Source organism: Cydia fagiglandana, chromosome 14, assembly GCF_963556715.1.
Source record: "Cydia fagiglandana chromosome 14, ilCydFagi1.1, whole genome shotgun sequence".
Classification (NCBI taxonomy): Eukaryota; Metazoa; Arthropoda; class Insecta; order Lepidoptera; family Tortricidae; genus Cydia; species Cydia fagiglandana.
In genome coordinates, this window is record NC_085945.1 from 18411360 (window position 1) to 18439137 (window position 27778).

At 36.5% G+C, this 27778-nt stretch overlaps 4 protein-coding genes across 9 annotated transcripts in view; 2 read left to right on the forward strand and 2 right to left on the reverse strand.

The window, feature by feature from the left end:
* Nucleotides 1–27778, forward strand: part of LOC134670921 (uncharacterized) — a 236359-nt gene that overhangs the window by 3947 nt on the left and 204634 nt on the right. The window contains exon 5 of one of the 2 annotated variants that reach the window (XM_063528755.1): nt 1700–2886. The gene's annotated coding sequence lies outside the window, so the exon portion shown is untranslated. Of the gene's footprint in view, nt 1–1699; nt 3777–27778 lie in introns of those variants that run through there. The other variant, XM_063528754.1, reaches the window with a different exon arrangement.
* LOC134670473 (uncharacterized) lies at nt 12324–13410 on the reverse strand. Its single transcript, XM_063528300.1, has 2 exons — nt 12570–13410; nt 12324–12330 (listed from the first exon to the last, which is right to left on the reverse strand). The coding sequence occupies exons 1-2, from the start codon at nt 13406–13408 to the stop codon at nt 12324–12326; spliced, it is 846 nt and encodes a 281-aa protein (XP_063384370.1). The 5' UTR covers nt 13409–13410.
* Nucleotides 14894–16495, forward strand: LOC134670575 (uncharacterized). Its single transcript, XM_063528377.1, has 3 exons — nt 14894–14964; nt 16035–16200; nt 16277–16495. The coding sequence occupies exons 1-3, from the start codon at nt 14917–14919 to the stop codon at nt 16444–16446; spliced, it is 384 nt and encodes a 127-aa protein (XP_063384447.1). The 5' UTR covers nt 14894–14916; the 3' UTR covers nt 16447–16495.
* The window catches only part of LOC134670911 (protein kinase C and casein kinase substrate in neurons protein 1), a 172339-nt gene continuing 165190 nt past the window's right edge, over nt 20630–27778 (reverse strand). For 3 of the 5 annotated variants that reach the window (XM_063528734.1, XM_063528733.1, XM_063528732.1), the window contains 2 exons: nt 27176–27381; nt 20630–24448 (listed from right to left, as the gene is read on the reverse strand). In XM_063528734.1, coding sequence (XP_063384804.1) covers nt 24336–24448; nt 27176–27381 — 319 coding nt within the window. In that variant the 3' untranslated portion in view covers nt 20630–24335. The remainder of the gene's footprint in view (nt 24449–27175; nt 27382–27778) is intronic. The other 2 variants (XR_010099141.1, XR_010099140.1) reach the window with 2 other exon arrangements.

The following is a 27778-nucleotide window of genomic DNA, read 5'->3' on the forward strand; positions in this document are numbered from 1 at the left end:
TTCCTCGAACTCGACCTTGAAAGACGACGGTAGCGCCAGTGCGAATACTCTATGCCAGAAACTATCAAGCAGAGGGATATTCGGCGGGAGTTGCTATAATGCTTTCATTTTATAAGGCGAGCGGGCCGAGTGCTTCAGAGTTGTGTTCCGTGTTAGCGCGTCTTTTGCGTCAGGGGTCTCCTGTCGGGAAGTTACCATCTTATGGATTGCCCAAGAGACTAACTATGCAAATGGATCGCTAGCCCTTTGTCCGGCAGGCGCATATGAGCCGTAGTAGACGGAACCTGCTCCAATAGCTGCTGCTGCATATCTGTCGGACGACAGTAGGTACTGGGGATTCCTATACAGGGTGGCTAAAAATAACTACATTTCCGTTGCTAGGGAGGTTTTGCTATTATACTGAGCAACTTTTACTACGGGACCAACCCCGAAAACGCGAAAAAAAAGTTTACCTTATAAAGAAAATGGATCAGCCAAAATGTATGAAACAGCTAAATTTTTTTTTCGTGACTTAGTGGTTGGGCCCATAGTAAAAGTTGCTCATTATAATCCCAAACCCTCCCTGGCAACGGGAATGCAGTTATTTTTTAGCTACCCTCTATACAGGTTGTTCTCTACCGCTCGTAGGTAAAGTACAATGAGCTGTTGTCTGAAAAATGAATGACATGCTGCCTAACTAGGCAACTGCCAACGGTTACAGCTTGCCATCACTGCACCGCTCGCCGCAGGCAGAGTGTTTATCCTCACACCCTAGAATCTAAATGGTCGCGCTCTATGCGCTTTAAGAGAAATTCCCTTCACAGCGGGCGGCAGGAAATTCGTCGAGAAAAGGGAGCTCATTCCATAAAGTATCCATAAGTTGAATAAGTTCCCTTTTCTCGACAGGCTACAGGCTATGGTGACCTCCAAAAAAGAAGTGTATAAGTTTTAAAATGGTCGGCAACGCGCATGTAATATAACACCTCTAGAGTGTAGACGTCCATATGATGCGGTGACCGCTTACCATCAGGTGGGTCGTAAACTTGTTAGCCACCGATGTAATAAAAACGCGTCATACTCGTGAACGGGTGCTGTTTGTGGAGACTGGTCTGTTAAGCTAACACGAGCTATTATACTTAGTAACTTTTATTAATTAATTACAGTGAGACGCCTCATTCTGTTCTCGTATGTTTCTTTTCTTTTAATGAATGTATTAATTATACAGGATATTGACTCTTGGAGACCTTATACATCTCTAAGGATAACTTGATAAACTATATAATCTTATAGTTCTGACACCTAGAGACATTTACACCTCTAAATATTATAGATTTTTTTTGTGTGTTTTTTTATCTGTATTTTGTATGTAATTCGACATTAAGAGACCATATACATCTCTTAGTAATTGTAATACGTTAGATTGAATTGTTAGTTTTATTTTATAAAATTGTTGATGTTATTATTTTTGCTTTTATGTAAATTCAATGTTGACGTGTAAAAGTGCCCTTGTGGCCTATTTGCTGAATAAATGTTGATGTTTGATGATGTTTGATGTTTGAAAACACATATAATTATTATGTATTTGTCTAAGTTAAAAGTAAACTTTAATAAGTATAACAAAGTGACCCTTTCGTTAGTTCATTTCGTTTGGGAGGGGGGGCGCAAATTTGGTGCCTGCCCCGGGCGCCATATCCTCTAGCTACGCCACTGTGTTTTAGAGCACTTTCGCCGGGACAAGTCCACTGCTTTGACTGTTGTTTCGTTTCGGGAGTATAGTGGTGGATCCACGTTTCGTCCACGGTAACGTAACGCATAAAGAAGTCCTTCGGATTACGCTTTAATAGTGCCAAACTCTTTGGAAGTAGCCACACGATTCTTGTTTTCTTCCAAATGTTTATGAACGATATTTTGTACACAGGTTAGACCCATATGTCAGTCCCGTTAAAAGTCTTTGTACATTTTACGTCGTTCATGAATATACAAATCAATAAGTATTTTATGTACCTACTCTTTTATTCTCTCTCACACTCTCAAGGGAATCAAAATTAATAGGATATAGGTACTTCCCGTTGACTTAGAACTATGAAATTTGGCAAGTAATATCGTAATGCAAGTACAGGAAAAAATATGAAAACTATAAATTTGTAAAAAAAATAAAACAAAAAGAATTTAAAAAATTGTAATCTGCTAAAACCTTAGAATTATTCATTTATCAAAAGTATAATTTTTTCATTTCATTTCAATTATTACCGACTAACCTTCATTAATATTTATTAAATAAGAGTTCAGCGACATTATCATTCACGACACATCGACTAAAGTTAACTTCCTGTGTACAGACGAACAAGGGCAACTAAATATTCCAATGAATATTAGTTATAATTTTCACCACACCAGCTGGTAAGTATAGGCTCTCTTGAATATTCAAAAACTGATGAGAAAGTTGTATTTTATCCACATGTGGGGCAAAGTAATCAGATGATAATTTTGAGTTATTCCCTTAATGTTAGCTGGTAAATAGTGGTCTTTGTCCAACGTGAAATTAGTTAAAAATGAATATCGAATTAAAATGATTTTGAATACTCTTAAAATTTGAGATATCCCGTTAAAAGTTTTTTTTTTTATATTCGGAAATCGCTTTTGACAGATGTATGCCAGTGTTTGGTTCTATAATGTTGTCTATTTACAAATGTAACACGGGAATCTGTAGAAATAGGAATCTGTAAAAATGGGAATCTGTATAGTAGGTATAAGTTCGTAGCTTCCCAATAGAGCCCGACGCGACGACTAATCCAATTGTCTATTGTTAAGTAAAACCGCACGTGCAACGTACCTGCAAAAAAGGTCTTAATTATTCTATTTGGCACCTGAGCGCGGGCTAGTCCAATGCTCAAAAAACCAGTGTAGGTGCGAGCTTTCCGATAACGCGCCTTTCTTATGCATCTCGATGACACATTTTAGACTGGTTCTGTAGCGTTTGACTCGCCGGCACTCAGTGTCCGAAGTACCGAGTGCCGGCAAGTTGAACGGACCACACACATCGTAACGAAATATTTATCCATTAGTTCATTTTGAATCTTATTGCAATTTCCATAGGAGTTGGAATTCAATTACCTGGGTAAAGTGAACGAACGATTTTTATGCAGGTGGTTGTGGCACGTGCGGTTTTACTTAACAATAGACAATAGGATTAGCCGTCGGGCTCTATTAGGTTAGGAAGCTACAAACTATATTGAGAATAAATAGAAATGAAAATTTGTATTATAGGGAATTTGTAATATTGGGAATCTGTAGAAATTGGAATCTGTATAGTTCGTTTTTTTTAGCATTAGAAATTAGGTAAACAATCTTGAAGTGTCTTTTAATTGAAAAACACATTTTAAAAATGTTGCGGCAAATATGTAACAATTATGAATCTAATTCGATCATTTATATTCTTCTGCTTTCATAAGTAATAGTTTTTGAATTTTAAAAAGCGCTTTTCAATTAAAAGACATGTCAAGATCGCTTACCTTCTTGCAAGTTCTTTCTAATGCTAAAAAAACGAACTATAGTATTAGGAATCTGTAATATCGGAAATCTTTAGACGTGGGAAAAATTCTCTTATACGAGAAGTTATCCAAATACCAAACATGACACATAAATGTACTTAGGTAAGTACTTATATAAACTAATTAATTACTTTCAAATCGAAGGTACTCTGATAAATTAATTGTATTTTTTTATTTACTCGAAGTATTCAATTAACTAATTTTAATCACTCGGTATAAATTTTCTTGATAAAATGGGTGACGGAATGAATGTCATAACCTGCATGTTATATATCTTTATAGCATGAAATAACTCGTTTTCTGGTTTGTCGATAGGTAATGTCAAAAAAATAATAAGATACAATTTCAAGAAAATAAACATAATTATCGATCTAACTGTTTTGTTATTTACTACCTTATCATTGTATTTCTCATTTCAGTTATACATATCTCCGTATAATCTTTATAGCATAAAATAACTCGTTTTCTGGTTTGTCGATAATGTTAAAAAATAATAAAATACAATTTCAAGAAAATAAACATAATTATCGATCTAACTCTCTTCTTCTTTGGCCAATCCTCTTCGCAGCTCATCTGGGGTCGAGTCTCCTTGTACGTTTGCACCAGAGAGCTCTGTTCTGGGTTGTCTGCGTAGTTAGGCTGTCCTGGTTCATCTCTTTTTGTATTTTGGACCACCAAGTAGCGGGGGGTCTACCTCGTCCTCTAGATCGGCTTGGTATGTTCAGGACCTTTTTGACTACATAGTCATCAGTCATAATTATCGATCTAACATCATAGTACATTAGATAGAGTCTGTGCGGAAAGAGAAGAGTCGTGGCAGAAACGGGAACTAACATTTTATATGGCAATCAAACCTTTGACACCTGTGTCTGTCTTGTAAAAAGTAAACAAACTTCTGTCATTGTATATTTTTATTAACAAAAACCGCAAGTTTTATGTATATAATATTTTCAAAACACGATAAAACCGTACCTAAAACCACAAAGAAAATTATATTTAACATTGTTCGGTTTTGTCAGCGGGAAGAAAACGGCTAAAAGCCGACTATCGACTTACAAAAAGTCGCGGAACGTGTTTCCGCTATTCGCGGGTATTGATGTTGTATTTGATATTAAATAATTACCTATTTAATAAGCCCCCTAAGTAACTTGTCTCCGGTACATAATTGGTAAGTATATTCATTCAAAATATATTAATTTTCATATATATGCAGGTCATTCATGATCTTTAAAATAACTGACAAATAGTCTTGAAACTTGCTATTTTATGCATATTTATATGTAATTTCTTTTTCAGGATTGTGTAAAAGTACCTACGGTATCTCGAATAAAAGACCGCTAAGTAGGTGATATGCAAGAATTCGTAATCTACGTGCCGGATTCAAGCACATCCAGTGCAGATGAAGATAGTTCTATGAGTGTCCCTGGCCCTGGTTGTTCTGAAGCTAGCTCAAACATAAGTGACATTGAATATTTTAATTCAGACTTCGATTACAAAGAATAAAACTTTTTCTAATAAAATATTTCTTTATTTGTAAGTTCGTTTACTAGGTTCTGAATAAAACTTTTTCTAATAAAATATTTCTTAATTGTAGGTTCTGTTAGTTACGAAATTATATTTCATATTTAGCAGTGACTTTTCGGCGAAGTAAAATATCGTAAGATGAGAGAACCGGACATATCCCAATAAGGCCTACCTATTATGCACTATTTTTATTCATATTCATATTTATTATTAATAATGTACACATACATTACAACTCAAGTTTACAATGGGTGAAATATATATCCCAGATAAAATTACAGTTCTATTGCCCAATTTCTACCCGATCTACCCGGTTTTAATAACTGTTGGACTGCACAGATTAGGCAGTACATAAATGAGACTCGTATCTTGTTTGGTACTAAAATTACAGTTGTATTGGGCAGATTCTTAACTAGTTTTAGCAGTTTTGTCAATCGCACTGTCACTTTTTAGTATCTGAGACATAAAAACAAGTCTGTTTTAAAAAGAAAACTAGTGCCTGCGCTAAATCAGAGGATTGAGTTGACGAGCCGACACCACCACCAGGCTCCGTTTAGTAAGCCGTGGTAAAAAACCGGAACAAAAGGGATTCAAGTATCATGACGTTTAGTGTCGTACTATAATCACGTGACCAGTGTTGTCAGCATAGCAAAAACTATAAAATAGCACTGGCGCGCCCTCAAATCCCACGACTCTTCTCTTTCCGCACAGACTCTACCTAGGGAGGTGAATTAGTAAATGCTCCAGATCGCAGGTGTTTGTGTTTTCTTCTCGCGTATCGGGAAGAAAATCCCACTTACGGACTTACCCTAGGGTGACGTAAAAAACTATTATGATTAACTGTTTGTGACTCCGTGGATAGCAAATGGTGGTTCATTATTTTCTATTTCTGATTGTATGTTGTTTATTTTTTATCTAATTTTCAGATGGTGTGGAAGTTCGCACTCGAGCGTTTCGGCAGTTTCCACTTGTTCCGCTCGACGTGGTAGAAGTACCATTTTCTGACTGTGTGTCTGTGAATTGTATTGGCTAAAAAGAACAACGGAACACTACCTATATTGAATTTTCCAGTCTTCTACATGTACAGTTAAGATTTATTCTTTTCTTTGTTTTTCAATTGAATTGTACTTGAGCCGCAACTTGGAATGAGTCGCAACTTCAAACTCTGGTAAATCCATCTGTCAGATTATGCGATTTTGGTAAGTATTAAGAAAAAGAAGGTAATAAGATAGATATTTGCTGAGGGCCGAATGGATTTAATTTACCCGAGTTTCAAGTTAAGCGACACATTTATTCCTCCTATTCAATGTTTGCTTAATCGAACGAGCGAGCGAAGCGAAACGAAGTTCTTATAGTTTGTAGCTTTCAAATAGAGATCGAGGCTAATCCTATTGTCTATTGTTAAGTAAAACCGCACGTGCTACTTACCTGCAAAATTTATTATTTATTTAAACTTTATTGCACAAATTTACAAAAACAGAGTACAATTGGCGGATTTAACGCCTTGAGGCATTCTCTACCAGTCAACCATTGGGCTAAACAGAGACAGTAATTAATTTGCTGCAGGATTGTAAATAGTGGATATGAAGACACAAGTCGACACTACAAACTATAATACTATACTTACACAAAATATACATTTTAAATTTACCTACGTATATAGAAATATATACATAAACATACATATATATATATATATATATATATATATATATATATATATATATATATATATATATATATGTGACGTTCCACGGGAAAAGGTTTCTAGTTTCGGAGTTATGAAATGTTTTGTAAAGAGGTGAAAAAATGCTCAATTTTTTTTATTGTGTGATCTCAAACCTTAATGCGTAACGTTTGTTTACCTGTTTTTATTTTTGTTATAAGTTAGTTATAAGCCTAGTAACGTCGTCTCAAGAGTTTAGTAAAAAGGTACCTTATGGAAAAAAGGTTGAAAATTTCCAAAAAAACTAGTCAATACGGGAAAAGAAGTTTGGTAGAGAACTGTATTAGCATTCTGAAAAACTAATTTGATAATTTCAGTTCTGGTTGGGGCGCCTAGCAAATATTATAACCGTACATCGACCGACATTATAAATCCAAGTAGCCTGCTATTATACTAAAGTTACGTCAAGTCTTTCTTAACTAGAATAATCTTCATTTGGTTTGGTCGCATGCAATAAATCAGCCATTGGTTTGCTGAAAAATGCCAATACCCGACGCATTACCTTATGGAATATCTAAGGTCATTGAACCTCAATGCCGCTTGTCTTCAATGGCAACCAAAATATATTATTGATAAGAAATAGACGATTTATAACATCTTTACCCCAAAATATTATTAGTTTATCCTAACTGTTCCATCATCATCATGCCTAATCATGTAACTTAACCACAAGGTACCTTTTCATTACATACAAATTATTGGTCTTTTTTAAGATTATTATGACGAAGAACCAATTAAATTTGTGGCAGTTTAATGTAAATTAATATTTTCTATTCATAAAAGATAAAAGCTTCAATGTGATTGATGTTTTGTAGTGATGTATTATTAGATTTATTTCCATAAGGTACCTTTTCGTAAATGTATGGAGCAAATACTGTTATTGTTATGTAAGTTTAAAGTGGCATAAGGGGTTAAATATAGTATTTAGTTGGGGTTTTAGGATTTATTTCATTTGAATGACAGAATTTCTTTCATATGTGCTCAGAAAAATTGATTGTGTGTTACATTAAAAGTAAAAATATTCAATTTTCTGATTTTATATGAAATGTCAGAAAATACATTTTCACCTCTAAATCGGTATTGTTTTTTGCTTAAACTATCTCTCAGTGTCGTTTTCTAATAGATAAAATTTAAATCTTGAGAGCTCATTGCAATCAATCGTGAAAATGAAATAAAACTTTATTTTCAAGAGACTGGTTAGTATACACATAAATCAGTGGATATCAAAGGTTTCTATTTGCATTACAGAACAAGTCGCAACATTTTTTTAATCTCAGATATATAAGGTATTATTATTTGTAGTCAACTATGTAACTTACTTCAGGAACATAGTTTTTTAGGCGGCTAAACTTAAAACTTCTGTATCGTAAAGTTGCTCATTTCACAACATTATTTTCAAAAAATCATATCTCTGTAACTACGCAACTTAGGAGGTTGATCTTTTGTGTTATCGATAGCTTATTTACTGTAGATTACTGGGGTATGCATAACTCCATACCCGCCATAAGGTACCTTTGACCGTGAGACGTCACATATGTTAATTATGTACCTAGTGTGACACATCACATAGACATTTAGTCTCGAATGCTTTCATATAAATGATCAGTGGCGGATTTGCAGTCTTTGCCGCCCTAGGCCCCAAGCCTTGTAGCCGCCCCTTTCTCAGCATCAGCACCCATCATATTGACTACATTTAGATCAGGCAACGGAAAGATATATTATAGAGGGAAATGCTTGGGACACATTTTTTACTTAGTAACTTTTTTGGACTCGTTAGGAGGTGAACATATCAAAAGTTGGGGGGTTTGGTTTGAAGGTCACATTTTTCGGTTTTTCGCTTATTATATCTTAGAAACTATACGTCCTTGTGACATGATCATAGGAACATAGGTTTTATGAAAAAAATAAACAAATACTTATTCATTTTAAGTGACAGTTTTACCAATAACATTGACTTTCATGTACCTACAATAAACATTAAAAACTATTTTCTTGAATAACTGCTAAACTATTTATCCTAAAATTATAAAAAAAATCTGAGATTCTTACAATGAGCTCTTTGATTTGATATATAACACGATATAGTTTGAAAAACTTAATTTTTAAATTTTCTCATTTACCCCCCAAAATATGGAGGCCATATTTAAAATTCATTTTCATCACACTCGCTCAGTAAATGTGGAATTGCACGTAGGCGTAGCGGGAGTTATAGAAAATTCGTTTTCCCTAGGGAGTTATGAAGTTTCTAGTGCCATAATTAACAGTTTTTTGTCTTTAAACTTATTTTTTGTATCGCAAGTGTGATGAAAAACATTGTGTGTATCTCGGGGCGTAATAATATTGCAAACTCGAGCCTATAAATCGCTCCGGCAAGCCGTCGCGATTTAACTTACTCTCGTTTGCAATATTCAACTTACGCCCCATGTTGTACAATGTACTATTATTTACGTTACACGTCCATCTCTGGGACTTACAGTCATATGTGTGATGTGTGCCAAATTTCAACTTAATTGGTCCGGCAGTTTCGGAGACCTCTCTCTTCCCCTGGCTCAAGGGCTCCATTTGCCGCCCCTAATATCTTGCCGCCCTAGGCCCGGGCCTACTGTGCCTTATGGGAAATCCGCCACTGTAAATGATTACGCATCTTGCTTTTGAATGAAAGCTTGCTCTGAGCTTGTCTGATAGGCAGAGGGAGAGCATCATCAGCACAGACGAATTGCTTGACAGGTGAATGAGTTGGACAAGAATCCAGTCCGATGACTGAGGACAGCCAGCATCAGACTACGAGAAGCACGGAGAATGCAACCAGGACGGGCTGTTATATGGGTCAATCACCTTTTTTTTGTTTTTTGATAAAGAACAAATCAAAATATAAAATAACTTCTTTTTACATTTTTATGCGGTTTTAGCATATTACATATATTGAACTTTAATATTTCAGGAGTAGCCGCGGACTTTTATGATTATTACATAGTTTAATATGATCACAAACATAATTTGAGGTTTAATGTGGTCCCCTGTGTAACCATGGATAACTCAATAAAATAGCATGTTGAAAAAAGTGAAGCCATTGCAATGTTTACATAAACACATTTTTGTTAATTACACATGTAAATTATGGCAAAATATTATATAAGTACAAAATTACAACAATTAGTTATGTCTCTTGAGTCACTGTTGACAAGAACATAAAAAAACTTTTCTTTTAAATAGTAATAACCAATTATACAAATAAAACAAACACCATAACTTGAATTCTCCCTTTATTTTAAACAAAATTTATCGTAAAAGCTAAAGTAAAACTGTTAATATTCCATACAAAAAAAATAAAAATATGTTAATTTTTATGTGACATGTTGGTTACCCAAGAGAAAAAACGGTAACCCAAGAGACTTTTTTTTTTACGAGTTGGTTACCCAAGAGACAAATCGGTGACTCAAGATACTTTTAAAATGGAACAAGCTTGATTTATATGATCGTATGACATATTTTTTAGACCTTTTTCATAATCATCATACAGATCATTAATGACAGCTTTATTGGGAATGAAATGAAACAAAATAATACCATAGAAAAATGTATTATCATTATTGAAGTAAATAAAAACAGATTCTAAACAGTTTTTGCTATAATAATCACAGCAAGCAATCATTTGTATTTTTATGAATCAACTAAACTAAACGGAACAATACTACCCTCTAATCAGATTTTTAATTAACATCAGAATAAGCTCTCCGCCACTTAACACAAAAAAACTTATTAACAGTTTTTGTTCTTAATAATCACAGCAAGTAATCATTTATATTTTTATAAATCAACCATAACAAAAATTTAATCTTTGGATCCTTAATTATAATAAACGGAACAATAATATCCTTTAATCAGACTTTTAATTAACATAAGAATGTGATCTCCACAACTTAACACCCAATACCACGAGATTTTTCAGATCTATTACAATAGAAAGACAATTAACAATTTTATTTTATTTTTCTAAAACATCAATAATATTTTTGAAGTCAAAATATTCCTGCTGTCTTTTAATTGTTATTACCGGTTTTTGAAGTATTTTTATTACGTCTCTAGGGTCAATGTATGAAAAATCGTTTGGATCCAGTCGAAATATTTGTTTTCCTTTGACTTTACGCAAAAACATGACGAGCATTTCGCCATCATCGTCTAAACCGTTAACTTTGCAGACGTATCTGAAAAGTTTACCTTTGGATCCGCTAACATTTACTAATAAAAAATCCCCACACTTTACTGATCGGTTTTCTTTGTCTTGAATCCCCGAAGTACATGGTTCCGGATTGGTGTACACTGCATCATACAAAGTTCCTTCGCGAGGTTTACACAAATCAGACACAGTTATTTCTTTTAAAACCCTCTCGTTCGCATCCTTAAGTTGATTTAGAGGAATGTCATCGTCATCATCAGAACTGAGCTCTTCATTAATACCACTTGTCTTAACTACCTCAGCATAGTCAGGATCATCGTTATTGAGTGCAGGGTTGTCTTCAACATTAATTGGCTGATAATGTTTCGGATTTCGACACTGGCAAAATCCTCTTTCACAAAAACAACTTAAGTCACGATATTGCAGTCGACCTGCTTCAGTTGCGAATAGTTGATGCATACTGATGGTTCCTTTCAAGGGCTTTATATTTTGTGGCAGTTGTATCTGGAAACTGTTTATTTCTTGTCCGGTAATGAGAAATAGCTTGATTTTGCTTTGTTCTTTCAGAGCATTGTAAAAATCTTCTGCATTGACAATGTCCATACCTGTAGCTACCATATTATCTGCGGTTCTTTTTAGATAGCCCCCTATACCATCGGCTGGACCTTTGCCGTGGCCAGCTTCAAAAAAGGACCACGTCATTGACTGGAACCCATAGTCAAAAATTTTTGTCGAACTCAAATAAAAATTTTGCTTTTGCCTGTATTGACTGAAGGGCCCGTCTGAAAAAAAATGCACGGTTTTTATTCCCGGATAATTTTGGCGAATTTCTAAAAGAATGGGTCGGAGGTGAGCCCAAATTGCTGCAGGCTGATGACACAAGTTTGACGATACGGTACAGTAGGAATTCACATTAGGTTTGGGATCTAATTTATTGGTAGTGTAAACTACAACCGTGTGTAGTGACACTTGCTCTCTTGAGCCACCAAAATGATGTGCCTGTATTTCTTCAAAACACTTACAATTATAATTTTCGCTAAAATCTGCGACCAAGACCATCTCTGATTCCTCCAATTTATCAACAGCCTGTCGAAAACTGCGATATTGTACTTTAATATTGTACACATGCTTTTTTAGTGTTTTCAATTCGTCATTAAAGTTTCTCAGCAATTCTTTAGCTTGATCTTCTTTCTGTATTTTAATATTCTTCATAGCTTTCATTTGTTTCCCATTTTTTTCATACGCTATTTCCTGTCGAACCCATTCTTGCCACTTTACATTTTCTGTCTCATTTTGTAGATCATGCGGGATATCTTTAAGACAACACGTGTCGCATGTTCCATACATGCAAGCTTGACTCTCCGTGTTACAAACTGTAGACGTAATGAGGACGTTTAAATCATCTGAGGGTATTATTCGTTTCCATTTAAGAACTCTTGCCTTGTAAACGGGGTTGACGTGTACTTTACATAAGCACATTTCTCGTCCATCTGCAGAGGGTTTCACGGTGAAGAATGGCCTGTATTTCGTAAAAGTGTAATATGAACATTTTGTGTTTGGGTTCTCTTTTTTAAAGACATTGAATAATCTTTTCATATTATCTAATAAAAACCTCTTTTGGGCTTTTATCTTTGCCTTTGTTATTGTTTCTTTTTTCCCCGCAGTCGCTCGTGATACGTCATCTCGAAGGAAAAAATCTTGAACAATATTTTTCAACAGCTTCTCTCCACGTATTAAGCTTTTGATGTTTTCGTTTTCCCTTAAACCACCAGTCAACCCAAGAGTTTCCTTCATTATTTCTTTTCTTTTGGGCTTTGCGACATTTTCAAAAATACTTCTCAATAGTCTCTTTTCTTTGGCTTTCTTAATTTTCTGATATCTATCTTTTATGGCGTTTGTTAAGATATTGTATTTCGCCTCATCACTTTCATGTGATGTTATTTTACGATATTTGCGTTTTTGTCTAAAATAACGTTGTTTATACTTTTCAGACGCCATTTTTAGTTTTTGGTTTTCTTGCTTTAATTTTAAATTTTCTTTGTATAATTTTGTGCGATCTCTTCGGATTTTCTTTCGGCCTCTTTCCCTCTTTTTGTCTACGGTTTTATTATGAAGCTCTTCACTTTCCCTCAATTCTTCTCTATTAGTTTCTTCCATATGACCCATTTCTTGAGGGTTGTTTTCCAAAATATCCTGTGCAGTTACTGGTGAACTTGGAGGTGTGACTTCGAGAACACGACTTAGATTTTTCTTGTTTTGCCTTAAATTCTTTTTTCTTAGTTTCCATATTATTTTAGCATTATAGTGTTCTTTCGGAGTCAGGTCCTTCACTAACTTCTTCTTTGCGTGATAACATTCTCTTTTTTTCTTTTTATATTCCTCATATTTCTCCGGGTCCTTCTTTAACTTTTCTTTATAGCGTCTTTGTTTTTCGGCGGCTGACAATGGCATTTTCGCTGCAATGGATGATTAGTATGAGCAAACAAGCAATAAAAAGCGATTAGTAACAGGGTGATTTGAGCATACAACTTTTAAATGGGGATTGTGAAACGTGCCATTTAGTTTTTCAGTACAAACATGTTCTCGGAATGATTCAACAATCACCGATAACATTTTGGTGAAGAGAAATATCGTGAAAATAAGTTTCCAACCAAGCTTTATTTCCAGCCAGCGTGTTAATTAGAGTCCATTCCCTCCTAGCCATGAGAGATAAGATAACTAATTATGACGAATAAGCACGTTAACATAAAAATATATTCAAAATAGGCAGTGAAAAATTAAATGATAGTTGTATCGTAATAAACACAATAGAAAAACAAAAATTAAGTTTTTTTTCATATTGCACATATGCCGATCCATTTACGTACTATAAATAGTAACAATTAAATAGCTTATTGTACCTTTATTCACTCAAACCTTGCAAAACAATTACTTGTTCCAATTACTTGTTGTTGTTGTTGATTTCCACCAATTTCCATTCCTTTGCTTGTGTTAATTGATTAAAAATACCTACACGTGGTGCATATACACGATGCCACAGTCACTTAATTTGATTAAAGTAGGTAGCACTTATAATATTATTATTTTTGGAATCATGTTATACCTCAAGCGATATTAACAAACATAAACTCCCTGCGAGCGGACTAAGAGTATAAATTATTAGAAATGGATATCGGACTGAAGCCAATTGACATATTTATTTTCTCAGAAAACATTTTTGGTCTCTACAGAAATATAAGCACGTTTAGCAAGCTAAGAAAAACAATTGCAATCACCATAATTTTTATTGAATTATCTTTGTGTTTATACGTTATTTATACTATTGATTTCAACAATTTTAAAAACGTATTTTTGACTTTCTTCTTTCAGTTAAATTCTATTGTATCTATTTCGGTGTCCTGTTATTATTCAAAAGCGTATATGAAATTTATCAATTGCCTAAATTCCAACGATATACTTGTTGATTTTTTACATGACAAGATATATTTCAAACGCTTGGCTTCACATTTTAACCTTGGCCTCAAGCGCATCTGCGGATATATATTTCTTTATATTGTGACGATAATAACTTCTGAAATTTACGATGTACACATTGTAGTCCGCAAAGGGGAACAAAGAGTTGTCCTTTTTGGCAGAGCACTAAGTGTGCTTCGTTTACATGTAGAATACAATTTTATATGCTTTACATTCCATACTATATCTGAACAACTGCAATGCATAACGAGATCTGTTGTTGGAAGACATTTATATCATTGTGAAGATGGCGACGTAACACATACAATAAATATAGAGAAATGGCGCCAAAATTACATAAATGTCAAAAAATGCACTGTCTTCTTAAATGAAATAATTGGCATACAGGTATACAGTTTTACTGTTAATTTTGATATTTTAAGAATGTTGGTTGTTTTAATGTGATTTTATTGTTTCAGTTGGCTTCATCGTTTTGTATCGTCGCAATGCGCCAGGTTACCGCATGCTACAGTGCAGTAGTTTATGGGCTCAAAGTAGGTCTCTAGGGTCATGTGGTATACAGTGGCTCACTGTTTTTCGGAGAGCCATAACTTCGAAATAAATAATCGTAGAATGTTGTTTAAAAGCAATATTAGTAGCAAATTTTATCTATTTTACATATGTGTAATTATTTTTTTGCAGAATGGTATAGTGGATATGATATACGTGTCTTTTTAAAAAGTCAGAAATGAGCCACTGTGTACGATGGGGTCGAAACAGTGGTTCGGCCCCATTTTTACAGTGGTTCGGCATGGTACACAGTGGATAGTTTTAGTTCAATAAAGAGAAATAAAACAATTTAAGTCGTAAATCAACATTTATTTATTATAGTAACTATCTTCTTATGTAAACATACACAAATTCAACAAAGGCAAATCTACTAGTTCGAGTTTTGAGCAAAATAAAGGTCATTAACAATCACATATCTTTTGTGAGAACGAAAATAATAAAAATTAAGAGATCAAAATGGTTTAGCACATCTTTCAATTACAATTAAGCAGTCACTTTGATTGTTGTGCAATACGAGATCATTAAGTATTAATATTATAATAATAGCTTCTTTTATAGACACACACATAAAATCCTCATGATCCCCTGTGTACTTTCGCAAACTGCACCACTGTAGAACATCACCGCCATTTTGAAAACATTTATAAGCCACGAGAAATTTACTATCTATTTCCTATTGAATTTCACACCTCTGCCTCCCCAATTAACCACATATTGCGAAAAAAAATACAATGTGCTTAAATAGCGTAAGCTATAGTAAGTAGAACACAAAGAAAACTTACCTTAAATACTCAATTTGCACCACCGAAACACAAAATACCTTCATACACGACAACTATGCGGCGCAGACGCCAGGCGACTAGTTCGTTCCTGCCCGGGTGCCTCGAGCGTCCGCGAAGTGCCGAAACCAACAGAATATAGCTATCCCTTTCTCAGTTATGGTACCTGCGCCACTGTTTCTGCCTGAGCCACTGTCTAACAAGTAACCCTACCACTAAATTATATTAGAAATTAATACAAATATTATTTTCTAATAGCCCTTTTTTCTTTCAAGGGCTACCTCAATGTTGGAATGTTGCTGTTTTACGGTGGGTTGTGCATTTCCATATGGATAATATATGCAACCGTACAGGCAGCGCAGAGTGTACAAAACAGCGTCAGCGCTCTGACGCACAGCTTCAAACTGCTTTTCGTACTAGAACAAGCGAATGAATATGCAGGTTAGATTAACATTTGTAGTTTCGTCTCTTGACATATATTATAAAATTCACAAAATAAAAGCTTTAATCTTTTCAGATGAAAATAAGCTAAAGATAGTAAAACAGCTTTTGCAAATAGTTACAACGCGACCAATAAAAGTAAAAGCCTTTGGTGGTATTGACGTCAACATGACGCTGATTCCCGCGTGCCTCAGCATCGTCGCGGTCTACACTATCATCGCTCTCCAGTTCAACAAAATCGTGTAACGCGTCGCTCTCCGATTTAACAATGTCGTATAACGTAGTGACCTAAAATGTAGAATGCCACACAGCCAATAAAAAGAGTTCAAATACACAACAAAAAAAACTATTGCCATAAAATGGAAACTATTTCTTCTAATTTTAATCTGATAAAAAAGAGGAAGTAGATTTAAAATGGTACTGCTTAAAACTTTCGGCCACTGAAATATATTTAGGTATTACATTTTTTTTTCAACCAAACTCACCAAAACCAAATCACTGTGCACATCAGATTACAGAATACATAATGTATTTACACAATTTAGGAAAATCAGAGCACAATCAACTTTCGTCCATCATCTCACAGTACCGCAGACACACCTGACACACAACCCTATCCATCGACTTGCAAACATATCACATTCTGGTGCCCAAAAAATGGGTAAGTTTAGAACTGCGACCTTTACAGAAACCAACTGCTACTGGAAAAGTGGGTTAGGTTAGGTTAGAACTGCGACCTTTACAGAAACCCACTGTTGCTAGAAAAGTGGGTTAGGTTAGGTTAGAACCGTGACCTTTACAGAAACCAACTGCTACTAGAAAAGTGGGTTAGGTTAGAACTGCGACCTTTACAGAAACCAACTGCTACTAGAAAAATGGGTAAGTTTAGAACTGCGACCTTTACAGAAACCAACTTGCTACTGGAAAAGTGGGTTAGGTTAGGTTAGAACTGCGACCTTTACAGGAACCAACCGTTGCTAGAAAAGTGGCTTAGGTTAGAAATGCGACCTTCACAGAAGCCAAATGCTACTAGAAAAGTGGGTTAGGTTAGGTTAGAACTGTGACCTTCACAGAAACCGACTGCTACTAGAAAAATGGGTTAGGTTAGGTTAGAACTGCGAACTTCACAGAAACCAACTGCTACTAGAAAAATGGGTTAGATTAGGTTAGAACTGCGACCTTTACAGAAACCAACGGTTGCTAGAAAAGTGGGTTAGGTTAGGTTAGAACTGCGACCTTTACAGGAACCAACCGTTGCCTAAAAAGTGGGTTAGGTTAGAACTACGACCTTCACAGAAGCCAACTGCTACTAGAAAAGTGGGTAAGGTTAGGTTAGAACTGTGACCTTCACAGAAACCAACTGTTACTAGGAAAATGGGTTAGGTTAGGTTAGAACTGCGACTTTCACAGAAACCAACTGCTACTATAAAAATGGGTTAGGTTGGGTTAGAATTGCGACCTTTACAGAAACCAACTGCTACTAGAAAAATGGGTTGGGTTAGGTTAGAACTGCGACTTTTACAGAAACTAACCGCTACTAGAAAAGCGGGTTAGGTTAGGTTAGAACTGCAACCCCCCGCGGGTTGCTCACCTTGTCGTGGTGGAGGGGCTTAGTAACCGTGGCTTGGTCACCCACGGTGAAGCGAAGATGCAAACAAGGCCGGCCTGTTTGACGGTCGGGCCGGGCTGGCTTGTTAAGCCCGCTTGTGACGCGTTGGAAATGGACCGTCGAGGAAGAGGAGTGTCGGTATTGCAGTGAGCCGTTCTCCCTATCCTCGGCGGCCGAGGTAAGATCGCAGGGGAAGAGGCGTGATGGTATTACGATCGCCACTCGCCCTATCCCCTGCGAACTTGGCGGTGCCGTTCCGCTGTAGCGGCGTTGGTTGGGCTGCAGAGGAAGAGGAGTGTCGGTGTTACGATGTGCCGTTCTCCCTGTCCTCTGCAGCCGAATTGTGGTTTTGCGACAGAACCATAGACCTGATCTGTCGCCGGGCGCCGGAGAACTTTCTGGCGCCCGTGGCTTCCTTGTGGCGTCGGGGGGGTCCGCTACAGTGCAGAACGGAGGCGGAGGAGGAAGGCGCGTCGAACCATCTGATGCGCCTAGCGTGAAGGGCCTTCGGGCATTTGCGAAGGAGCCGCTCGTGGGCGGCTGCCGCCGGTGGGGTCGCGGATGAGTACGCAAGCGTCCCCGTAACCCCACCAATAGGGCGGCGAGGCGGTATATGGGGGGTTTTTAGTGGGTATACCGTGGGCCTCATTAGCCTAGACGGAAGTCCCACATAACCACTCGGGTCACTCCCCGCACCCGGGTGGTATGCGAAATGCATTTTCCCCCCTAAAAAAAAAAAACAGAAAAGAAATGTTTTTAGAAACAGACTATCTAAGTACTTAGTTTACAGAAAAGTACTTTTCTGTAAACTATTATTTAGTAAGAACAAATTCGGAATTTAAAAAATATCACGTCAAATCGGAATGCAAATTCGGTACCTATTCGTGATTTCAACAATCGTAAATGTTAAATTCGGTATTTCGCACTATCGGAATTGTTATATTCGGAATTATGTGGTTCGGACTTTAAAAAAATCGGCGGTTTTGCTATTCGGAAATATAAAACTTCGTGATTTTCATCGTTCGGTAATTACGACATTCGGAATTATGATGGATCGAGCATTTAAAAATCGGAATAATAAAATTCGATATTCTAAAATTCGGTATAAAATATTTCGGAATTATGTAGTGTACCCATCTGTAATATTGGAAATCTTTAGACGTGGGAATAATTCTGTTATACGAAAAGTTATCCAAATACCAAACATGACATATAAATATACTTAGCTAAGTACGTATATAAAATAATTCATTACTTTCAAATCGAAGGTACTCTGATAAATTAATAGTATTCAATTAAAACTAATTTTAATGTCAGTTTGATTACTCGGTATCAATTTTCTTGATAAAATGGGTGACGGAATGAATGTCATAACCTGCATGTTTTACATCTTTATAGCATAAAATAACTCGTTTTCTGGTTTGTCGATAGGTAATGTTAAAAAAATTATAAAATACAATTTCAAGAAAATAAACATAATTATCGATCTAATTGTTGTTTTCTTATTTACTACCTTGTCATTGTATTCCTCAGTTTAGTTATATTATACATATTCCCGTATAATCTTTATAGCATAAAATAACTCGTTTTCTGGTTTGTCGATAATGTTAAAGTAATAATAAAATACAATTTCAAGAAAATAAACATAATTATCGATCTAATTAACTCTCTTCTTCTTTGGCCAACCCTCTTCCCAGCTCATCTAGGGTCGGGTCTCCTTGTACGATTGCGCCAGAGAGCTCTGTTCTGGGTTGTCTGCGTAGTTAGGCTGTCCTGGTGGCCTACCGCGAACCACGTTCGACGTGTTGCCTTCCTGTCACACTTACGTACGAATTTACAAGTGCGGCAGAGAGGCAACACGTCGAACGTGGTTCGCGGTAGGCCCTCTGGTTCATCCCTTTTTGTATTTTGGTCCACCATGTAGCGGGGGGTCTACCTCGTCCTCTGGATCGGTTTGGTATGTTCAGGACCTTTTGAAACGACCTGATGACTATGACTATGACATAGTCATCATCAGTCATAAATATCGATCTAACATCATAGTACATTACATACCTAGGGAGGTGAATTAGTAAATGCTTCAGATCGCAGGTGTTTGTGTTTTCTTCTCGCGTATCGGGAAGAAAATCCCACTTACGGGCCCAGGGTGACGTAAAAAACTATTATGATTAACTGTTTGTGACTCCGTGGATAGCAAATGGTGGTTCAATATTTTCTCTTTCAGATTGTATGTTATTTATTTTTCATCTAATTTTCAGATGGTGTGGAAGTTCGCACTCGAGCGTTTCGGCAGTTTCCACTTATTCCGCTCGACGTGGTAGAAGTACCATTTTCTGGCTGAGTCTGTGAATTGTATTGGCTAAAAAGAAAAACGGAACACTACCTACATTGAAGTGTATTGAATTTTCCAGTCTTCTACATGCATATTTAAGATTTATAATTTTATTCTTTGTTTTTCAATTAAATTGTATTTGAGCCGCACTTGGAATGAGTCGCAACTTCAACCTCTGGTAAATCCATCTGTCAGATTATGCGATTTTATTAAGTATTAAGAAAAAAAAGATAATAAGATAGATATTTGCTGAGGGTCGAATGGATTTAATTTACCCGATTTCAAGTTAAGCGACACATTTATTCCCCCTATTCAATTGTTGCTTAGTTATAAATTTAAAAAAAATCTGCGTATAGTGCGTATCGTTTACCTACTACATAAACAGTGCTTTAGTGCAAGGCACTAAATATAACCTGGCAGGCTATAATTATGGTTCAAACCTATTAAGTAGTTGGTGTTCGACCACGTTCGACGAATAAAACGCAACGTCATATGTAACAATTTTTATTTTACCAATATTAATAATATATTAACATACGTGGTCCAAAGCCACCTGACTCTGATAATAATATAATACAAAGATTTTCACAAGAGGTCACTGAACCCATAACAAAAAAAACAAGAGCTACGACTATACTCACCGCAATACCAAATGGCCACTGAGCTCATAACGCTATCTCCTTTACCCTTATTGAGACCAACCAAGAGTGAAAAAGATGGCATTATGACCTCAGCCGCCAGTTGGTATTACTATAACTAGCGAGCCGAAGGCCCGCAGGTAAAAAAGGAAAAACACCCTTGACGTAAACATTTTATAATATATTAATCGTTATCACTATTTAAAACTACTCGGGAGGCGATGCTAGGCCGAAATCAGACGGCCTATAACGGTCATAATATCTTTATCACTTATCGCTAGCGATAAAAACGCAACCGTCATCCGTGCATAGCTTTGCGACCGCCCCTTTATATGAACTTCACATTACTCGCTATCATTATACATTATATACAATGGGAAATAAATATATTATATGCACGACAAAATATATAATCGTGTATGTACACAGAACCGCACCCACATATCACAAAATATAATCGCGTCCCCCACGGCCTCGGAGCGGCGGGTTACAGTGTCCATACACCACTAAATGCCACTAAAGTTTAAATTAACATTTTTGGTTTCCACATTGTACAAACAACTTCGTCCAAAAATATCTCTTACGAATCCCACCCGTGGACAGTCTGAAAACTTTTCAAAATTATACAATAGAAAAGTCTAGAAATCGTAAAAAACTTTTGGGTCCAAATGCGTCAGAAATGAAGTCACAATTTTAAATTACGTCTAAAACATGATTGGTAAAAGTTCTAAATCAACTTGCACAAAAAATCTTCGATCCCGAACAAATATGGTGAACAATTCGACATAATTTCAAAAGTTTGGCAGAAAATATACACTGCAATAACATTCAACTTATTAAAATAATTCTATCGAAATGTTAAGACAAGCATCGATACAATAATATCCACAGTCGAAATTCCGATTTTCCTTTGTGCAAGTGATCTGTTATCGGATTCGGTACATCATAAGACAATTTAAAGCTTACGGCGAAACTTATCGATGTGAATTTATATCGTTATCCATAATCGGTACAAGGAGATATAACTACTAATTTAATGTACTTAACACATCACCTGTCGTTATTATACTATTGACTATCGCGCGGTCTTTGCCTCGCTCGAACGGGTGTATATATAGCTCGAAAGTAATGCCTCTCGCCTATGTAAAGGTAGTAGTTTTACATAACTTGGCATACATTTGAATTTTGACGTATACAGGCTGATTCAGGAGACGTGAGCAGGACTAACACTGCGCATTTCGTAAATTATAAGCAACTGTTTCCTATCAATATTAGTGAGGTTAACGTTAATTTTCTAGTCGTGTTGAAAAAAAAGTTATTAATTTATTTACGACATGGATGGTCACCCTAACATTAGAATACTAAACTATCGATATTCTGCGTCAAATTGAACGTCATCACTGTCACCACGGTCTGGTTACTTTTGAAAACTCGTAATTCACTCAGGTTTGACATTTTATTTTCTTCGTAAAAGAGGTTTTATGTTTATTAATTAGGTCTTGTAGGGTGACACTGATTGTAGAGAATTAAAATTGTCCTCACCAAAAAGTTAAAAAATAGGAAAAAGTGTGGTTGTTTCACCTAAATACGACGGTGATCGATCAATTATCAGTTACTGAGTGTGCAGGATCAGTCCTGCTCACGTCTCATGAATCATCCTGTATTCTATATCCGTTCTACGTTCACATAGCCAAGAGTCACTTCTTAAGTTTAACCTAAAAACTACGTGAGCTACATTTTGCAAACCATTTATACGGTACAGCGTGTGACTGTACGGTAAAAACGGAACTCCCAACTCATTTTAAATCTTGTAGCGATCAGCGTTACCTTTCTATGCAAAACGACATTTTCAACGCAAGATTTAAATAGTATTCACAATAAGAAAAAAGATTAGCGTATTAATGTCGTTTTTAAAATAGAAACCGAAATTCTAAAGGAAAACTAACTAAAATAATACAGTAAAATAAGACCTTTTCGGTTAGTAACGCTGTCGCCTTAGTATTGGTATTACAAGGGCATAAGTCCTACCAGTAAATTCATTAAATTCGATGCTGTTTGAGTAACGTAAGAAACAAAACTTTAGAAGCTTATTGGATAAAAAATTAAGAATAAAAAAATAAGTTACTTTAAATTCAAAACAGCAGCGAAAAGGATAATGAATTTAAAGAGTGGATAATGAGCTCACTTTAGTCAAGGCAAGCGCGAGACAAACTTATTTGTTCATTGAATGTTGTCATCCCCGACTTTAGCCCTTGTAGAGTTATCGCAACATATTCGACGCGAAAAATGTAGCGACCTTTTAAGGCCACTGTTCCATCATGCTGTACAAAGATACACTAGAATGGTATAAGCAAGTTTACGTTTTCAATCAGAATGGCCTAACTAATCAATGAAACCAAAGTGATAGTCATTTTACTATTTATTTTCTGATAACAAAAAATTCAAAATAACTAAAGTTTGAGGTTATGAGGAAACTATCAAGTAATGCATACATTATGGGCCACTTCTATTGACACTTTCTTATTTAGACTTTTATAGAAAAGCTAAGACAACAAACTTTTTATTTGCAACTGCGTATTTTACCATTCCATGAGCACATGTACATATTAAATACCTAGCCGATGTACGAATGTTTTTATTTCAACGTATACAAAACGCTTTAAACAATGACGGCCTCTAATGAAAACATACCAAAGGCTAGCACAACCGGAACATATTCATTAATTAATTAAAAAAAAAAACAATGTAAGTTGTATACTTGTACAACCATGAAAAGAAAATCCCTTATAATATTTGAGTTGCTTAACTTCAAACTTGTAACATAACATTGTTTGAACGATTGAATCATTTGTTTTGGTTTTTAAACTGTATTTAACGGACTCTGACACGGCCATCCTGCTTGACTACGCGTCCTCGAGTTTATCAAAATGAATAACAATATTCCAATATGGAGTATAAACCTGGTTGTGCTAGCAATTGGCTACATATGGGCTCGCTCCGTCCACAGCGTTAATTTTGAAACTCGCGTCACGCTCATAGCATTTCGATGGGCGACATAATTTGAACAAGACCCAAGACCTCACTGTCAAGGACCTTACATTTAAACTGAATGCTGCGTCTGGGAAATTCCATTGTGGTGCGATATATGACGTCTATCTCATTTTTCATTTCTTTTTGCATGGTAATTCTCACCCTGCAGAGAGAAGCAACAATTCCGACGTGACCTTATTCAAGGTCATGTTCGCATCTCAACAGAATTGCTTAGACGGAACGTCCAGTTTATCCGCAGCACTGTGGAACGACGCCATACTTGTTGTTTGTAATGAGAGTTTTCTGCTTTTCAAAAATCTTTGAAATTTTGTAAGGAATGGGAATCTGTTAAAGACTATCTCAAATTTTGAATTTTTTTGTAAGCACGATAAAACTATATCATACAAAAACAGAAAATTTTAAGTCCAACCACAAGTACGGCGTCGTTCGCCAGTGCGCAAGTCCAGTGTACGACCGAGTGAGGTCCCTGTGCTCTCGTTACCGGCTAGCGGGGTGGCGGAGGCGGCTAGTGGCCGACGGGCTCCACGTAGTTGGCCGGGTACAGCCCGACGCGCCCGTCCTTGCGCCCCTTGCACCAGCCCTGCTCGTCCTCGTCTTCTAGTTTCTCGAATAGGTCGCCTGGAAATAAAATATCAAATTATATACAAGTGGTAAGTATTATAAGAGAGTCCCCCACACTAGCGTATTTCGAGTCACGGCGTGAAAAATGGTGTTGCTGCTCACCGTTGTCAACGTTGCGTCGAGTAACAGCCTTAGAGTTGACTACATGCCGACGCTTGGGAGACGCTGGTGTGAGGTATCTCGATCCGATATGGAATTTTACCCTCATCCGGTATTTGAATAAAACGTATGGTGGGATTTGATGTCTATGGTACTTCGTACCTTGTCAAATGACAATGAGATCCTTAGCGGCTTTCATATTGATTGTCACATATACGGTACGAAGTGGTATTAGAACTCCTTGACTGTACAGCAGTAAAAAAAGCTGTGTGTACATGAGTCTCCAATTTAATTATGTGCTATTTTATACATAATATCGATAGATGTGTGCTGCACAATCTGTAAATATCAAATTTAAATAATGAATGAGGGTAGATTTTCATATATAACCGATTTCCATCTAAAATAATAGTGGACATTACATCATATTGCGCCGGTATGAAAAACCACAACCGATTGCATATTAACCTTTACTTTAAATATATAATTTAAGACTGATGGAACTATATATAGGTATACGTGCATCGCCGGTGCAATGTGTTTGCGAAGCCCCTTCTACTTCATTGCAATAAAAATCCTTTGTAATACTAATTAATGTCAACGATTGAGATTAATTTGCAAGTTTAAATTACGAACAGTGATAAATTGATCCAACAATCCCAGTATGTAACTGTAACCGAGTAGTATAGTTCGTTTTTTTAGCATTAGAAAGAAGGTAAGCGATCTAGAGATGTCTTTTAATTAAAAACGCTTTTTAAAAATCAATAACTATTACTTATGAAAGCAGAAGAATATAAATGATCGTGTTTGATTCATAATTGTTACATATTTGCCGTGACAATTCAATTAAAAGACACATCAAGATTGTTTACCTTATTTCTAATGCTAAAATAATGAACTATAGGGGTGGGGCGAGGTGTACAGTGCACCGTATCGAAAAGGGAAAGCTCGCCTCAGTCAAGGGTATAGGCGCGGTGGCACGGCACGACGATGGCGTCAGGCCGCCAGACAAGCTCGGTCTCTAAGGTACAGCAAAACAAACAGGTACAGTAAGCAAAGGTAAATAAATGCTGAAATGACCTGAGTTAAGGCAAAATCATGGGCGCGTCCCGTGCCACCATGCTTGAATCCTCTTAAAGTGACTGAATTTAGTTAGTTTATAACCTTTTCTCAAAAATGGACGGCAAAGTCGACTTTGCCGTCTAAAAAATAGGTCGCGAAGCGCGGAGTTTATGGTCAGTCAAAAATTAAAAAGTTAAAAACATTGCGGTCTCGATTTTGGGACTGCAATGTTGCATACAAATTCCATTATTTGTCGAGTTCCAAACTTTTTAAACGTTCAAATGGCCATATCAAATGAAGGCACAGGCCCATTAAACAGCCAAACAGATGATTAGTACCGCGACTATTTAGTTGTCTCAAATAGGTTGGCGTATTTTCGGCAGAAAAATACACTTCTATTTTTTTATTAAAAAAATAAAAAGGCGGCATGGGCTTTTCTCTGTGAAAATATATACGTAAGAACGTTGCTTTTGTAAAATGTTTCTATGATATTTATGTTTCTTGCACCATTTTTGAGAAAAGCACTATATATGACTCGGCTGGAAGGCTACTTGCTGGCTTCGGATTCAATTAAACGGACTCCCAAGGTCGTCCGTTTAAAACGAATCCTCAGCCTGCAAGTAGCTACTTCCGAGCCTCGACAATAATGTACTATTTATATGCACGCTGTCACGTCGCCCCCCCAAATCCAATGTTTAACTTGTATTTTGTGCTCGTGTATTGTTTCTTTGTATTTGTATTTTATTTTGTAGTTTTACAGTGCCTTGGTTTTACTGTAATGCTGTGTTACTTATTTGACTAATAAATAAAATGTGTTAGTAGGTGTTGAACTGTCATTTAAATTAGAATCCAATACGCAATGAACGGATCTATTACATTCCGCAATAGGAGGTTAAATTCAAAAGAAAACGTATCCTACTCTCGAATTTTTTTATCCAATATTTACTTGCCGAATTCACACTAGTCGATAAACAACCGGAGGCAAAATAAATGGGAACATTGGTAGGTAGGCACGATGCAATAATATCTCGCAGAGTGGCACGGTTCGACGCATCTTTTCATCAACGGAGTTTTAGAAAATCTAGTTACTTAAATCTTTTTCGAACAACCTGCGGTCTGCCGTCCAGATCTTCAGCTGGGGAGATCTTGTTGGATTATAAGCCGGACTCCTTTCTGCCGGACTCTCCTTAGGGTCTCCCCAGATATATCGACGCGCATTCGATTCAATTCGCTAGGAAAAAGCTTTATGTCCGCGCAATAAGAGCGAAAAAGCCGTCGACGCGTCGGCAGCCGCCTAGACTTTTTCGCTCTTATTGCGCAGACATAAAGCTTTTTCCTATCGGATTTTGCCGATTCCGGGTCGACATATGTAGGGGAACCCTAAAGGCCCATTTAGATGGTGCGAGAACTCACATGCGAGTTTCCTTACATTGCTTGTTTTGACCGGTCGGTTGAATTGGACGTAACCAACAGTCCGCAATGTAACTAAAATCGCATGCGAGTTCGCGCGCCGTCTAAATCAGCCCTTAGATTACTTGAATAGACTAGACTTGTACCCCTTACCTTGTCTGAAGCTGAGTTCATCGCTCTCCGCCCCAGTGTAATCGTACAGCGCCCGCACGGGCTGTCCAGGTTCCCCGGTATCAGTCAGCGCTCCGCCGGACTCCTCGTCCCACTCGTCTTCTTCGAACGGGTTCTCTTGCGGTTTGCCGGGCGGCTCTTTAGCTGGGGAGCTCTTGTTGGATTTTGGTGCTGAGGCTGTGCCGTTCCTGGAATCGAATTGAACCCTTGAGTCTACAGTTAGGACACAATTTTAATAATCGGACCGTTCTATTAAGCTCACAACAATCATAACGCTGAAGGAGATGATGGAGGGAACTTATCGCAACCTCGAAACATTTTGTATCTGATGTGTCATTTGCCAAATGTTAATTTAACCAAAAGCGTTTTTTTTTGTAACTATAAAAATTTCAAGATTTTAAAAAGAGGTACCTTATAGAAGCCATTAGGTTAGGTTAGAATTGTGACCTTTCTGAAAATCTGACAGAAAAATTGGCAAACTAAACATCGGACAAATATATTTATCGAGAGATTATTATTATTAATATTTTTTTATTATGAATGGGCTTACTCATGGCCACAGACTAGCCTATTAATTTAAAACTA